Source organism: Gallinula chloropus (assembly GCF_964237585.1).
Source record: "Gallinula chloropus genome assembly, chromosome: 5".
In the NCBI taxonomy this organism is placed as follows: domain Eukaryota; kingdom Metazoa; phylum Chordata; class Aves; order Gruiformes; family Rallidae; genus Gallinula; species Gallinula chloropus.
The window spans coordinates 66,628,216-66,643,877 of NC_140090.1; the positions used below are offsets into that span (position 1 = coordinate 66,628,216).

General features: G+C 62.6%; 3 protein-coding genes across 3 annotated transcripts in view; all 3 read left to right on the forward strand.

Moving 5' to 3' along the window:
* The window catches only part of HPSE2 (heparanase 2 (inactive)), a gene marked incomplete at both ends in the record, with an annotated part of 108,650 nt that extends 105,775 nt beyond the window's left edge, over window positions 1-2,875 (forward strand). Inside the window, 3 exons of the mRNA XM_084265768.1 lie at window positions 1,319-1,464; window positions 2,481-2,627; window positions 2,710-2,875. Coding sequence (XP_084121894.1) covers window positions 1,319-1,464; window positions 2,481-2,627; window positions 2,710-2,875 — 459 coding nt within the window. The remainder of the gene's footprint in view (window positions 1-1,318; window positions 1,465-2,480; window positions 2,628-2,709) is intronic.
* A 1,046-nt stretch (window positions 2,876-3,921) lies between these two features.
* Window positions 3,922-8,520, forward strand: HPS1 (HPS1 biogenesis of lysosomal organelles complex 3 subunit 1; the record flags this gene model as incomplete). Its single annotated transcript, XM_084265571.1, has 17 exons — window positions 3,922-4,230; window positions 4,304-4,446; window positions 4,662-4,770; window positions 4,968-5,128; window positions 5,212-5,314; window positions 5,415-5,519; window positions 5,594-5,663; window positions 5,772-5,839; window positions 6,330-6,497; window positions 6,572-6,748; window positions 6,820-6,887; window positions 7,021-7,143; window positions 7,245-7,309; window positions 7,499-7,644; window positions 7,744-7,857; window positions 7,993-8,075; window positions 8,352-8,520. The coding sequence occupies 17 exons, from the start codon at window positions 3,922-3,924 to the stop codon at window positions 8,512-8,514; spliced, it is 2,175 nt and encodes a 724-aa protein (XP_084121697.1). The 3' UTR covers window positions 8,515-8,520.
* Window positions 8,521-9,185: 665 nt separating this feature from the next.
* PYROXD2 (pyridine nucleotide-disulphide oxidoreductase domain 2) lies at window positions 9,186-14,402 on the forward strand (the record flags this gene model as incomplete). The annotated part of the gene is made up of 17 exons (XM_084264629.1): window positions 9,186-9,210; window positions 9,632-9,955; window positions 10,384-10,403; window positions 10,628-10,721; window positions 10,801-10,874; window positions 10,980-11,126; window positions 11,244-11,397; window positions 11,557-11,669; window positions 11,782-11,879; window positions 12,298-12,439; window positions 12,531-12,665; window positions 12,767-12,839; window positions 12,957-13,113; window positions 13,243-13,397; window positions 13,534-13,640; window positions 13,751-13,871; window positions 14,069-14,402. 17 exons carry the CDS (start codon window positions 9,186-9,188, stop codon window positions 14,137-14,139), a joined length of 2,010 nt encoding a protein of 669 aa, XP_084120755.1. The 3' UTR covers window positions 14,140-14,402.
* Window positions 14,403-15,662: the final 1,260 nt, after the last annotated feature.

Below are 15,662 nucleotides of genomic sequence, written 5' to 3' on the forward strand. Positions count from 1 at the left end.
TTCCACCTGCCCATCCTACCCTGTAGCCTGGGACTCTGTAGCCCCTATTCTCCCCTTCTGGGGTAGCAGACCCCTTCCTGGCAGCATCCCACCCACACAAGGCTTTCCTTGTGTCTCCCCAGGCAGTCTACACTTTTCTACATCATCAGTGGGTCCTCTTCACTGTGTGGGTGAAATGCTGCCATGCAGAGCAGTCCCTAGTGTCAACAAGACCATCGCTGCTGTGTGTCCAACATTGCAGATGGGTTGGGGGATCATCCCACTTGCCCTGGGACACGTGGTCCCTCTAGGGCAGCCAGCCTGGGTTGCACAGAGGGTGTTTATCCGGAGTACTTACGTGTGCGAAGGTGCCCCAGCACCCAGTGCATCCACAGGCAGCACCCGGAGAAGCAGCGTGAGAGGCTCCATCTCCCCAGCATCACCCAGGGTGCCCAGAGAAGCAGCAGGGCCAGAGCCCAATCCTGCAGCACAGCAGGCGAGCGCCTGAGGCTGACCTTCCCCTTCCCACAACCCTGCTTCATTTACCGCACACCTCCCAGCCTCTGCAGCGGATGAGGGGGGGCCCTGTTGCAGCAGTCACTGCACAGCCTCGCCTCCCTCTCCAGGGCTTGAGGCCCATCCTGTGTGCCCTGCAGGAAAAAGTAGTATGTGGTGATGTAATTAAAGGCTGTATCATTAACGCATGTGTGCAGGGGCTGAACGTTTCCTACTTGAGTGCTTGGTTTCCCTGCACTACGTTCATGGGTGTTTAACTCAGCTTTAAAATGAAAGAAATACCTCTGGGAAATGGAGCACTCTCAGCAGTCACCAAAGACAGGCTGTCATGAACAGAGCTGGAGAGTGCAGGAGGGCTCTGATGTGCTCCAGTCCCATGTACAGAGTGGGGTAGAGGGTGACCTGCCTGCTCCAGAGACCATCACTGTTGTCCATGCCTCAGCTGGAGATGCAGCTGAAGGTGGTGCACAAGTCCATGGCGTGGCTATGTGCAGGTCTGTGGGAATGTGCAAAGGCATCCATGTTGCTCCCCATGCTCCACAGCCCAGCCAAAAGCTGGACTCCTTTACAGGGTATCTGTGTCCCTCAGCACTGGCAGAGCACTTCTCTTGACCTCTTTTCTGGAAGGAACAATACCATTTTGACTTGGACTGCACAAAAAAAGCTCACCCCAAGGCAGACATCTGGCACACAACATGATCACCCAACAGCCAAGGTTTTGCTAGGCTGTAAGCAGGGAAACCAACTTCTGCCTGCTCCCACAGTGCGTCAGGGACGGGGAGGGGTGTCCATTGTGCTGCTGACTGTCCCCTCTGCCTCCCAGGACTACTGGCTGTCCCTGCTCTACAAGCGCCTCATCGGTCCCAAGGTCCTGGCGATCCACGTGGCTGGTCTCCAGAGGAAACCTCGGCCTGGCAGAGTCATTCGTGACAAGCTCCGCATCTACGCCCACTGCACCAGCTACCACAAGTGAGTGTTGCGAGGGAGGCTGGGTGCAACAAGGCTGGGGGGGAATAAGCAAGACCCCAGGAGATGAGAACCGCCCGGGACACGCTGGGGTAGAAGCCCGAGGTTTGGCTCAGTCCAGGCAGGTTGGCTTCCCAGGGGAGGGACTCAGGTGCAGCCCTGGCTGCTGCAGCAGCGGAGGGAGCGCGCGGGAACAGCGATGCTGCTGATGAAAGTAGCAGCAAGCCTGTGCCTGGGAATGGGGCCGGCCAGGGCTGGTGTGGTGGCTAGCGGGCAGCCTCAGCAGCAGAGATCAAGGGAGTGGATTTCACACGAGGGGCCCCAGGTCGGTCGGGTTACCCGCTGGGCCGCGCTGCCGGGGAGCCCGTCCTGGTTATTGTTTCGCTGATAAGGTCTTTGAAAGTGCCTCAGCGAGCCAAAGGTGGGGAGGGGGGGGTGCAGCCACCTCCTCCGCAGACACAAGTTGCTATTGTGGAGGAGGAGAGGCTGTTTCTTTACACAGTCCAGATGCTTTCAACATGCCTCCAGCTCAGTAGGAAACCTTGTCCAGTAACTGACAGGTGCAAAGTGCTTTATAGCCTTTGTTTGGGGCTGTCTGATTAGGCAGGGACAGAGGATCAGTGTCTGGACCTGTCAGTTAGGTGCCTGGGGCAGCGGGGGTGTACATCACTCATGCACAGAGCTCCCTGACATTCTCAGCCTCCTCCTTGCGAGACCCTGGTGGGGGGGTTACCCCAGGACAGGCACCCCCACTCCAGACACTGGTGTGGCACCCTCTCAAACTGTGACGCCCTTGGCCAAGGAAGGAAGGGAAAGACTGGGAAGCTGTCATCGCAGAGCTGGGCTTTGTGATGGAGAGGTGGCATTTCCCAGCAAATGGGCAGCTGGGATGGTGATGTCCCCTCTGGGTGGCTACATGGGGGGACAGGTTCTTGCAGAGACCCCCCAAACTCTTCTTTAGAGGTAATGCTCCTGAGATGTGCCAATGGGCCCCTCAGCTGCTGCTCTCCTCTTTGCAGCCACAACTATGTCCGGGGGTCAATCACCCTTTACATCATCAACCTGCATCGCTCCAGGAAGAAAATCAAGTTGGCGGGGACACTGCGGGATAAGATTGTCCACCAGTACCTTCTGCAGCCCTACGGCAAGGACGGGCTCCACTCCAAGTAAGTGTGATGCTGGTGGCTGGGGCTGCCATCACTGTCCTGCCCTTGGTGCCACCATCCTGACCCTCTCTTGGTCCTGCAGGTCAGTCCAGCTCAACGGGCAGCCACTGGCCATGGTGGATGATGGGACCCTTCCCGAGCTAAAGCCTCGTCCGCTGCGGGCTGGCCGCACCCTTGTCATCCCGCCGCTGACCATGAGCTTCTACGTGGTGAAGAATGTGAATGCCCTGGCCTGCCGGTACCGATAGCCCGCAGCCCAGAATGGACCCGCCAGCTCCACTCCTGCCCCCAGGCACTCCCCAGGACACACTGCCTCCTGGGCAGCCCTCACGGCCTCACTCCGGGCCGCATCAGGCGGGCACTGTGCCGTGCCCTCGTCCTTGCAGCCCGGACACCCTCTGGCCTGGCACCCTTTACCACCCTGCAGCGCTCCGCTTGGCCCTGGCCGCCATCCCGTCGGATCGGTGCGATGGGAAATTCGCAGGGCCCGCCGCTATCCTTCCGCAAGCTGAGGAGCGCCCGGCGCCCATCGTCTGCTGGGGAGAGCCGGGGTGCCGAGCCCTGGTACAGCCCGGGGTGGGCACCCTCCCCGACACCCCCAGTCCCGCTGCCCCTTCGTGTGACCCCCGCACCAGCCGGGTCCCCCTTTCCTCCGCACCTTCCCGGGCGGCGGGGGGCGCGGACAGCGCTGCCGGTGAAGCAAGCGCATGGAAGCAGCTCCCTCTGCTGCCGCCAGCCCGGCCGGGACCGGCGCGGGGATGCTGCGGGCAGGGCGGGCCGGGAACCGGGGCACCGGGGCCCGCCCCGGGCGGGCGGGGGGGGGCTCGGGGGTCTGCGGCTGATAATATTGGTAATTAAATTATACGGCCCGGAGCGGCGGGAGGCGGGGCTGGCGTACAGCCCCGGCTGGGGAGCGGTGGCGGCCGGGTCGTGAGAGTGCCTTGCCCAGGAGAGGGGCGGTGTCGCGGGCAGGAGCAGCCGGGACGCGCCGAGGTGCTACCGGGGGGTGTAATAAAGTTGGGCTGTCAACCGCGCCGGCGTCTTCTGTCCGACACGGGCCGGGAGGGGGGGCGTTACCGGACCGGGACCGGGAGCGGGCTGCCCCGGGGCGGACGGACGGACAGACAGACAGGACGGGTGCCACGGTGTAGGGCCGCGCCGGGCCGGCGGGGGCGCTGCGCGCGTGGGCGCGGCGGTCACGCGCGGCGGAGCAGGAAGCGGCGTGGGGCGGGCGGAGCCGCGCGGTCCCGGTGTCCCCCGCCGCCGCCGCCGCCGCCGCGGGTCGGGCCGGACCATGCGGTGCGTCCTGATCGCCAGCACCGCGGCCGAGCTGCTCTTCTACTGGGCCGATGCCGCCTTCCTCCGCCGGCTGCGAGCGCCCCACGCCGGGCAGGTGGGGCGGGACGGGGCGGCGCGGGTGCGGGGAGAGGGGGCGCGGGCGCTGACCCGCGAGCGTGTGTCGCAGGGCCCGGCGCTGGAGGACAGCCTCAACACCCTCTTTGCGCCCCTCATCATCTCCTGCACGGCACTGCTGGAGAAGCTCGCCGACACCTACACCTGCTTTGCGACCGAGGGCGGCCAGCACCTCCACGTCCTGCACATGGTTAGGGCCGGCGCTGGCCGCGGGGACTGGGGTGCCCCGGCCGGCCCCTGCCTGACCCCGCTGCCGGTTGCAGTTCGGGGACTGCCTGTACATCGCCGTGAACGGTGACGGGACGGAGAGCGAGGACGACCTGCGCCGGACGCTCTTCGTGCTGCGGCGCTTGGTGGAGGCTCACTGCGGTCTCATCACGCTTGACTCCCACCTCATCCGCAAGGAGTGAGAGGGCATGGCTGGTCCCCGCGGGCTGGAATGCCGGGGTGCCAGGGCAGCTGCTGAGCGGTGTCTTCACGCCGCCCCGGGGGGGTGGCAGTGGGTGTCTCTAAGCTGGGTCCCTGCCTTTGCAGCAGGACCCCCTGCTGTTGGGCTGCAGCTGGATTTGGGGGTCCTGTTCCCCCACGGAGGTGACAGCTCACACTCTGTGGCCGTTGCAGGTTGCGGCCGGCTGATTCGGAGCAGCGTGAGCGTGTCTGGAGCCTGCTGCGGGGCCTGCTGGAGACCTACAGCCGCCTACGGGAGGAGGACCAAAGCTTCGCGGTGGAGGTACTGTGCCCTGGGGTGTCCCTCACCTTCGGGGCCTCCCAAGGCTGTGAGGTAGTGCGGAGTCCCGGGATGGCTCTGAGCCGGGGACTTTGAGGCAACTCCATAGAGCAGTGGTGCCTGGAGGTTCAGGACGGCTCAGGGGCTGTGTGCCTGGGTCTGAGGGGGCTCAGCAGCCGTCCCCCCAATCTGCCACCCAGGCTGTGGAGCGGCTGATCCACCCTCAGCTGTGTGAGCAGTGCATCGAGTTCCTGGAGCGACAGGTGGTACAGTACATCAATACCAGCCCTGAGCGTGGCGGGGACGAGGTGGGCCATGCCTTCCTTCTGGTGCACACCAAGCTGCTGGCCTTCTACTCCAGGTGTGCCTGGTCCTGGCCCCACCAACCCTCCTCGATGCAGCCGCTCACCCTCCCAGCTGACCCTTCCTTTCTCTGTCCCATAGCCGCAACGCCAGCTCCATCCGCCCTGCTGACCTGCTTGTCCTCATCCTCCTGGTGCAGGACCTGTACCCCAGCCAGAGCGCCGAGGAGGAGCTCAGCCCTCAGGTGCTCCAGAGCAGGGTGTGGGGGGCAGTGGGTTGGGGTGCCCCTGCAGGGTGATGCTTTGGTGGCCAGGCCTTAATATTTTTCCCCCTGTTTTTTGAAGCTTGGGGCAGGGAAGGTGGTTCCCCAGGGACCCAAGAGAAGCGAGAGCATCCCTGTGAGCAGTCCTGGCTCCCATGGAGCTGCAGAGAAGGACTCTGATGACCAGGTGAGTCCCTGGGATCAGAAGGGGATGGGGCACTGCCTGCATCGCTCCCGTCGCTGACCCCGCTGTCCTCGCAGGACACAGATGACCTCTCTGTGCCTGAGGTTTACTACACACCTGAGCCCTCACCGGGCAGGCACAGCACAGGTGAGTGCCCAGTGCACCAGCACTGCCCCATGTCCCTTGGCTCCACGGAGGCTCTACAGGGCTGCGTGGGGGGCTGGCAGGGAGTGTCACCTGCCGTACTCCCTGCAGGCAGCGAGAGCTGGTCAGAGGGCACTGAGATACTGGGCACTGGGGAGGCAGACACTGCAGAAGTCCAGGTGAGGAATGTGTCCTGCAGTCCCTCCTGGCTCCGAACCTTCTCACTCTGCGTAACCCCGTGCTGTGCTCTGACCACCCTCTCCAAAGCGTCTCTTAACGGTCTCCCTGCCCAGAGCTGTCAGCACAGGGGCCGGGGCTGCCTCAGAGCAGTCTGGTGTCTCCCTCTGCTGCCTCCGGGCTTCCTGGGCTGCTTCCCAGCCGAACGCTGCAGAGCCTCGCTGGCTCTCTGCAAGCAAGCACTGGCCTCGATGCAAAGCATTTCCAGCCTGTGTATTTGCAAGCAGCTTCCCCTTTTATCTGCTGCTCTTTGGGGGTCCTGGGGCACTTCCCTTCCTGCTCATCTTTTGCCATGTGGGCCTTCCAGCTCCATGGGTTCAGTCACACCCAGTTGCAGTTTTCAGGATGTTGCTGTGTCCCTCCAGCGTGTTGTGGGTCAGTGCAGGCTGTCTTGTCCCTGCGGGCTGCTGAGCATCTCCCTTCTCTCCCCAGATGGCAGAGGACCTGCTCCAGACCTTGGGGCCTCTGGTTCCTGAAGCTTCGAATCCCAGAAGGATCTTCCTGGATGCCAACCTGCGGGAAGGTTACTGCCCCTTGCTGCCACGCACCATGCACTGCCTCCCACTCTGGCCAGGCATCTCCCTTGTTCTTCTGACCAAGGTGAGCCACCTCAAAGGTAAGGGAATCAACGGTGGGCTGGATCCTGGCTGACCCGTCTCTGTCCTTCCTGGCAGGGCCCCATGACCCAGGTGGCTCTCACCTTGTACCAGCTGCTGGATGGTTTCTTGGTGCTGGAGAGGAAGCTGGAAGAAGGACCAGAAGCAGGAGCTCCACGCTCCTACCCATTCCTGGCTGAGCTGCGGCAGCGCATGGACAAGTTTGTGAAGAAGCTGAGCGGGCAGGACATCCAGGTGGGAGTGGGCACACAAGAACCCTGTCCTGCTGTCCTCACAGCCTGACACTGAGCCTTGTCTCTCTGTAGTTGCAAAATGCCTGGGTGGACTTCAAGAACAAGATATTTTCCCGGAGCGAGCCTGTGAGCAACTTAGAGTGAGTAGAGAGTGGTAAGAGAAAGTCTCCAGGGCAAGCGGGGATGTTTCCCAGCCAGGGGACAGCACAGCGGTCCCTGTGGCACTGGGGACCCAGTGACCTAACTTGGCACCATCCATGTCTCCCGGCTCAGGCTGCTACAGGCAGTGGCCAACGTGAAGCGACAGCTCTGCTCTGTGTACCGCCAGCTCTTCCTGGTCTCCAGCAGCCACAGCCTGTCCCAAGGCCTACGGGACTATGCCCAGAGGGTGATGAGGTGAGTGTATGGGGGTGGCCAGCATCCCCAGGGGGCTGCCCCACACCCAGCTGTGCTGGGGCTTGGGGGTCCCAGCCTCTCACTGTGCCTTATCTCGGCAGGGAGAAACTGCTGGACTGGCGGGACTTTCTGCTGGTGAAGAGCAGGCGCAATATCACCGTGGTGTCATACCCATCCCTGCAACTGGGAGCCTAGCCTGGCGAGTAAGGTCCCTGGGGGGGAGCAGAGGTGGGAGAGGGAGGACCTTGTCACCAGGGTCAAAGGGAGGTGTGTAGTGGGCAAAAGCAGTTTACCCAAGGCTTAGGAGCTGTCCTGGAAGGGCACCAAAATTGTTGGACACCCTTAACCCATACCACATACCTGGAGGACTTTCCTGGCCTGGTGCACTTCATCTATGTGGACCGCACGGCTGGGCAGATGATGGCACCATCGCTCAATGTGTCAGAGAAGTCCAGCTCAGAGCTAGGCAAAGGGCCTCTGGCTGCCTTCATCAAGAGAAAGGTACTACTCGTGGGGATGGGGGTGGGATGGGGGACCACAGGAGAGGCTGAATGGTTGAAGGGTTTTCTGCTCAGGCTTCAGATAGTCCTTGTTCCCCAGGTCTGGTCCCTAATTACGTTGGCCCGGCGATACCTACAGAAGGGCTACACAACACTCATGCTGCAGGACGGTGACTACTACTGCTCATACTTCCTCTGGTTTGAGAATGAGCTGGTATGTGGGGCCAGGGGCTGTGCCCCTCTCCCCCAACACCCTCTGGGGGCAAGGAGCAGGGCTGAAGGCACAGCCAGCTCTAGCTTCTCTGCATTCCCTTCCCTGCCTCTGCCCTCTGCTGTCATCTCTCCCCAGGGCTACAAGCTGGAGGTGATGGAAGTTCCGGTTCTCTCAGATGACTCCACTCCCATCGGGACGCTGGCAGGAGACTACTACAGGTGAGCAGTCCCTAGCCCTGCAGCCTGGTGCCTGGGGCTGTGCTGGTGCAAGGGTCCTTGTGAGTGATGCTGACCTCACTGGGATGCTGCTGCAGGGTGGTACTGGTGCTCTGCTGTCACCGAGGTTGCACCAGCCCATCTCCCCGGTCTGGTGCCACGGTCCTGACGGTGGATGTGCACTGTGTCCTTTCCAGGGACCTTCTAGGGGGAAGGTGGTTAGAAAGGGGGTACCGCTCTGTGCTGTGCCTGCCAAGCCCCCTGTCTTCTCTTCTCCAGGAAGCTTCTGCATTACTACAGCAAGAACCACCAGGGAGAGGTGGTGAAGTGCTATGAGCTGCTGACCGTGCACCTGGGCATCATCCCCTCCGAGCTAGTGGTTCAGCAGGCCTGCAACTTGGTCCGACGCCTCTGGGAGCCCTCCCGCATCCCCCTGCTCTGAGCTGCCTTCGGCCACCTTGGAGCCAGGATTAAAGTGGGTGTGTGGGTGACCCTGGTGCCTGGGCTGCTTTCTTGGTGCCTGTGTGCCATCAGCAGTGCCTGCAGGCAGTCACAGGCAGCCTTCCCATCCTCCAGCTCAGCTGGAACTCCCACCGCCTGCCACCCCACTTCCCACAGGCTTTGCTGGCACCCAGCACCCTCCAGGGTCAGGTGGAGAGGGGGGCTGAGAGGTTGTTGACAAATCACTGGCTTGATGAAAAGTGCGTTTCCAAAGGAGGATTTATAGCCTTGGCTTGGCATCAGTGCCAGGCTCTGGCTGGAGAACAAAACACTCTAGCCAAACATTCATGGAGGAATGGCCCAGGGTGCATCTCCCTTTCCCCTCACCCACAAATGTGGGGTGCATCTCCTTCAGGTGCTTGGCAGGCTCTGGGGAGGTGCAGCCCAGCCTGCAGCCTCTTCCCCAACAGCTGGGCTCCCAGACTCCAGTCAGCCGTGTGGCTGAGCTCAGCTGTGAACAGGGGGTCAAGAAAAGGTAGCTCATGTGTTTCCCAAGCAGGTCTGGGCGTGGTGCACATGCAAACCCCTCCAGCCATGGCTGGGGATGGGGCCAGTACCCAGGGGCTCTTGGTAGCTGCTGCCCTTGTAGCTCTGTGCTGCTCACTGGGGACAATGGTTCAGGGAGCACTGGACCATGGTGGGGCCTTTGCCCCGTCCTGCTGGGCAGGAATTCGCCCTGCTAGTTCAGAGCCAAGCTCACTCCCAAGCTTCCCCTTTTACTGTTGCTCTTGGGGCTGCGTTTGGGACTCACCTGCTAGAGTGGAGCGAAGCTCCCCCTATCCTGCAGTGCTTGTTTGTCCATTGCCCCAGCCACGTGCTCCTGGATCCTCCTTGGAACAGAACAGGGACAGAGGGGGTACTGTCAGGCTCTCACCTGTCTGCCCAGCACCTTCCTGGGGTACAGGCTAGGGAGCAGCTGGCATTCTGCTGAGCACCAGTCAGCATCTGACCCTGTCTCCTCAGCACTGCAAGCCCCCAGCAAAGCTCTGCCAGGACCAGTGCCTTGCAGCAGGCAGTGCCAGCAGGGCAGCGCTCGGCCTGTACCCTTGTCCTGCCAGCCTCCCTGCAAGCCCTGAGACACAGCATCTGGCCCTGCCCCAAGGCGTCCCCTGCGCTGGCCCCCCTGTCCCCTCCCCATGCCCGGAAGCCTTGGGAAAAGTTCGGCTGTGAAAGCAAAGTCCAGGCTGCCAGGCGCCGGGCAGCCGCGGCCGGGCACTGCGGAGCGATGGCAGCGGGGCTCTGGGCAAGGCTGGGCAGGAGCTGCCCTTCCTGCGGGCTGCCAGGCGGGTGCCCGGCCCCGGCCCCCCCCGGAGGGCGGTTCGCACACGCCGGGGCTGCGCACCGGCTGCAGCAGGAGTACGACGCGGTGGTGATTGGGGCAGGTAACAGAGGGCGAGGGAGCCGGTGGTGGGCTGCGGTGAGCTGGCGGGGATGCCCAGTTTCCCTCCCCCACCCAGGGCAGGCAGGGAGGTGGCCAGGTGGGGACTGTGGTGGTGCTGGGCACGTTGCAGTCCCTCAGCCTGCACCTTGTACTGGGGAGGGTGCAAGGGGTCTTGCATGGCTGGACACATGTTGCAGCCCCCACAGTGAATCTGGGGTATCTGCTTTGATTACCTGTCCCCACCCTCTGCACTGTTAGGGTCAGGGCTGCAGGGATGGGGCAGGATGCTCCCTGACACCTGTATTCCCATGTCTGGAACCCCGTTACTTGGGTGGTTGTGGCAGCTCTGCACCCTAGGCATGGCAGAGGGCCCTGTGCCACAGGACCACACTGACACTGGGCTCGGCTTACCCCCCTCTCTCCTTGCAGGGCACAACGGGCTGGTGGCAGTGAGTACCAAGAGCTGGGTGCTGTTGTTTCCATCCCTGGGGGGCAGCGTGAGATGGGAGGGTCTGCGCTGTGGGAAAGGGAGGGTGTTGGTGGCACTGCCCATGGGGCTGTGGGAAGCAGGTTCTCTCTGGTGAGGAGGGCACCATGTGAAGGAGGGTGCTTGGGGCAAAGAGGACACAACCCACCCAGAGGGATGGGCAGCATGACACCAGGCTCCCCACAGGCTGCCTACCTGCAGCGAGCAGGGGTCCGCACAGTCGTGCTGGAGAAACGCCACGTCCTGGGCGGTGCAGCTGTCACAGAGGAGATTGTGCCAGGTACCCCTGCACGCTATGTGTACTGCTGGTCTCCCCCAGCCCTGGGCATGGACATCTCATACCATCCCACATCTTCCAGGCTTCAAGTTCTCCCGGGCGTCATACCTGCTCAGTCTGCTGCGGCCGCAGATCTATGCTGAGCTGGAGCTGCAGGTACAGACACTCGTCCTTTGCCAGGCTGCTGGCACCTCCTGGCATGCTGACAGGGTGAGCCTGCTGTCAAGCCACCCTCCCATCCCTGCCATCTCTTTCTTGCAGCGGCATGGTTTGAGGGTGCTCCCACGGGACCCCTACTCCTTCACCCCGCTGCTGGAGGACAGGAGCACACCCCGCTCCCTCCTGCTGGGGCATGACATGACCCAGACCCAGCAGCAGATCGCTCAGTTCTCCCAGAAGGATGCCCAGGTACTGCAGGGGCAAGCGCCCAGCACAGCAAAACATCCAAGATACTGGCCTGCCCATGAGAGTGGCAGAAATCCTCTTCCATGGCACCCACCATGGTTCCACTCTATCCCCTTCCAGGCTTATCCTGAGTACGAGGCCTTCATGGGGCGCTTGGTGTTGGCCCTTGATCCACTGCTGGATGCTAACCCAGTAGACACAGCTGCCCTGGGGCAGGGGCCCCTGGTCCAGCGGCTGAAGGCCCTGAAAACCTTGCAGCCCCTGCTGCGGGCAGGTATGTTTGGGATGCTGGAGGACCCAGATGGCAACGGGTGTTTGCTTGCACCAGGAGCAGGCAACGCAGGGCTGCTCCTTCCTGATTTGGTACAGGCTCCTCAGGAGCTCCAGTGGGGCTGACAGGCCGGCAGAGTTGCCTGTCCCCAAACCCAGCCAGGCACAGGCAGCTGGCCTTGGCACAGGTCTCACACTGCCTCTGCACCCCCAGGGCTGGCGCTGGGGAGGCAGCTGCCCCGCTATTACGAGGTGCTCACAGCCCCCATCTCCAAGGTGAGACTGGCAGCAGTGGCACAGAGCCACCAGCTGTCTCCCTGCCTGCCTGCAAAAGGGGCTGTGGCTGCCCCCACTCCAAGCCTGGTGCTCTCCTTTTCTCCTGGGACAGATCCTGGATCAGTGGTTTGAGTCGGAGCCCTTGAAGGCAACTCTGGCTACTGATGCGGTGATTGGAGCCATGGCCAGCCCCCATACCCCTGGCAGTGGGTGAGGGTCCCTTCCGCCCAGGGCTTGTGGCTGCACAGCCTCCCCCACCCCATGACATCCTCTGTGCTGACAGCTCCTTGGCTCCGCCGTGCCCTAGCATCCTGTACCCTGCTCTACTGCCTGCCTCTCCCTCCCACTGCCCCACTCAGCCTTACCAGGGTGGCTCAGGGGTTTGAGCTGGGCAAGGGACTGCTCCCCATCCCTGCCCTGTGGCTCTCCCGAGGGGTCCCCAGTGCCCCTTTGCTGTTTGGACACCTCTGTCCCCAGATCAGGTCATGTCTTGGCAAGTAGGAGCTCCCTGTAACTGATCTGGCATCCTGTGTGCTGGCATGGTCCCATTTATGGGTGCTGTGGAACCAGCCTCGCTATGGCCACACAGGGGACAGGCTCTGGCTAAACTGGGGTCCTGCTACCACAGGTACGTCCTGTTGCACCATGTGATGGGTGAGCTGGAGGGACGGCGGGGGGCCTGGGGCTACGTGGCCAGTGGGATGGGGGCCCTGTCCCAAGCCATCGCCAGCGCAGCGGCTGCCCAAGGAGCCCACATCTTTACTGAGAAGGTACAGGGTGGCTGGGCGTGGTGAGCTCCCTGGCCAGCCTGTGGGCAGCAGGGATGCTCTTGGTGAGGTCCTGTCCCCTCTGCCCACCCAGGCAGTGTGCCACGTGCTGCTGGGCAGGGACGGGCGGGCACAGGGCGTCGTGCTGCAGGACGGGACGGAGGTGCGAAGCAAACTGGTGCTGTCCAACGCCTCCCCACAAATCACCTTCCTGGAGCTCACCCCACAGGTATGGGGCACATGGGGCTGGCAGAGGCTTGGTGTGGTGGTATCCACTGGCCAGACTGCCCCCCTCCCAGCTGAGCTCTACCCCAGCATCTCCCATTCCAGGAGCAACTGCCAAAGGACTTTGTCCAGCGGATTCAGCAGGTCGACACACGCTCCCCTGTCACCAAGATCAATGGTAAGTATTGGTAGGGCCACCTTCACCACTGTCCCCACTGGAAGGCCACCAGTGCCAGACTGCAGAGCTCATCAAGAGGCTGCTCCCTGTTTTCCCATCCCTACCTCCTGCACCCAGTGGCAGTGGATCGATTACCCAGCTTCCTGGCTGCCCCCAATCCCCACAACGGCCAGCCCCTGCCCCACCACCAGTGCTCCATCCATCTCAACTGTGAGGGCACCCACCTCCTGCACCAAGCCTTCACTGAAGCCACCCATGGGTACCCCTCTAGCAGGTAGGAGCTTGCACCAGCACACCTTGGTGCCCTAGGGAACTGAACAGCCATGGTGGGTATTGCTGGGAGAAGAGGTTTGAGATGACCAGCTCCTCCTCTGCCTGCCCAGCTGATGTCCCACTCCCCCAGGCCCATGATCGAGCTCTGCATCCCCTCAGTACTGGACCCAGGGCTGGCCCCACAAGGCTGCCACGTCGTGTCCCTCTTCACCCAGTATACCCCCTCCGAGTTGGCAGGTGGGCAGCCCTGGGACGAGCGTGCCAGAAACGCATATGCAGACACGGGTAAGTAATTCATACACAGACACAAGTAACAGCAGGAGTGCAGGTCCTGCCTGTCAGTGTAGCCACCCTGGAACTGCCCAGGGGCCAGACACCATGTCCCCCCAGACTGCATGCCAATCCCTCCAACCCTCTCCAGTGTTTGACTGCATTGAAGCCTATGCCCCGGGGTTCAAGGCATCCGTCATCGGCAGGGACATCCTGACGCCACCAGACCTGGAGAGGATCTTTGGCCTGCCCGGTGGGGTAGGTACCGTGTAGGCTCAGCTCTGAGCATCCTCTGGTGCCAGTGCTCGTGGTGGGCACAGCACCAGGCTGGGCACAGCCAGGTCACACAGTCTGAGCTCTGCTTACAGAATATCTTCCACGGAGCGATGTCTCTGGACCAGCTGTACTTTGCCCGGCCAGTGCCATCCTATTCGGGCTATCGGTCCCCAGTTCCTGGCTTGTACCTGTGTGGAAGTGGGGCCCACCCTGGTGAGTAGGGCTGGGAGCCTGGACCCTGCTGGGTGGCTGCAGGAGGAGGAGAACAGAGTGCATGGAAGAGATGCAAGGGCAGCGCAAGCCATGTGCATGTGGGAGTCCATTCCCCTCTGCCCTCACACAGGCACAGAGATGGTGCAGCCCCAGGCTGTATCTCCTGCCCACTGCTCCCCTTTTCTGCTTCCTTGCAGGAGGAGGAGTGATGGGAGCAGCAGGACGCAACGCTGCCCGGGTAGCCCTTGAGGACTTCAGGCACCTGTGATGGCTGTGGTGACACCAACCTCACCTCTACAGGGCTGTCACTGCAGCAAGCCTTGTTGTACCTATGCAGAGTCCTGCCTGTCTCCAACTTGCTTCCCAGGTACCTCAGGGCAACAGCGTCCCACGAGAGCTGGGGACGTGCAGGCTGGCAGGGTTCCTTGTGCTCCCAGCTGCCACTCTCACCTCCAACATGTGGCTGCTCCCAGCTCAGCGCAGCCCAGCCTTGCCTAGGTGGCTCCTGGGCACCTATGGCAAGCTGTGGAAATAAACCCTGGCCCAGGCTCTGGCTTGAACATTCTCACTGTAGTTTTTCAGCCCTCCACGCAGCTCCCTGCATGTCACTATGGAGGCTGCACTGTGCCGTCTGCACTGTGCCTCCCAATGCAGCCCCGTGGGAGCTGCCAGAGGGGACAGGCGTGTCCCAGAACAGTGAATGGGGACAACCAGCCCCTCACCCGCTCCTCTACCCACTGATGCACACTCAGCTGCATCAGGATTATTTGGCCAGAGCCACCCAACCCTGGGCTGGCCTGGGCCACCCCAAGATGCAGGGGGGCAAGGAGCTACTTTGGACCTACTCTGCTACCTGGGGCTCCCAAATGCCCTCTGCCCCCCCCACCCGCAGTGGCTGTGCAGCAGCCACGCACCCAGCTCAGAGACTGCAGGAGACAGGCACCTGCCTAACCCCCCCGTACCCCCTACTCCCCCTGCGTGTGTTCCGGCCCCATCCCTCCATCCCCAGGGCAGATGCTCTTGCTGGCCGCCCCTCCGCCAGCGGCAGGCGCGGGGTGTCACCCTCTGTCCGGCTGCAGCCGGGAGCCACTCGCTGCCGATTACAGAGCTCACATCCTCTCCCTGCCCTCTTCCTCCCGCGGACAATGCCCGCGATTCAGCTGCCCGCCTCGCCTCCCACCGGGCCCTAAATACGGTGCTGCCAGGCTGAGCTGCTGCACCTGAGCTGGCTGAATCAATATTGACCGGCCAGGAATAGTCCCGCAGCCCTCTGAGAATAGCCCCGCACGCCTGCCCCTGCCCACAGCTTCCCGCGCACGGGGCTGCCCTGCTGCCAGCGCCGCTATTTTTAGCTGCTGCAGCTTGCTGGCTGCTCGGGGCTGCGGGTGCTGGCACCCCGTTGAGCTCCAAGGGCTGGGCTGGAGGGGGGATGACAGCAAGGAGGGGAACACCCCCAAGGCTGCCATGGTCACACTGAGTCACAGGACATGGTGCCCACTCCTGTGGGTTGAGGCTGGCGTATGTCATCGGTATGGAAGAGCACATCAGACCCCCTCTCCCTCCCCCCGCTGCCCCCTTCTTTCTGCCCCCAGGAGTAGGGAGCAGAGCTGGGAGCAGGATGCAGCACCCACCTGCCCTGCACCCCTGCCAGCATCTGCCTTGGGGTGCCTCGAGGAGGGGGAGGGTGGGGGGATAGGTGGGGTGGGTGTGTGTTCCCGTCCTCACACTTGAGCTCCAAAACATCGGGACACAAATGAGTCACGGGCTCTGCTGGACCCAGCCCTGCCCTTC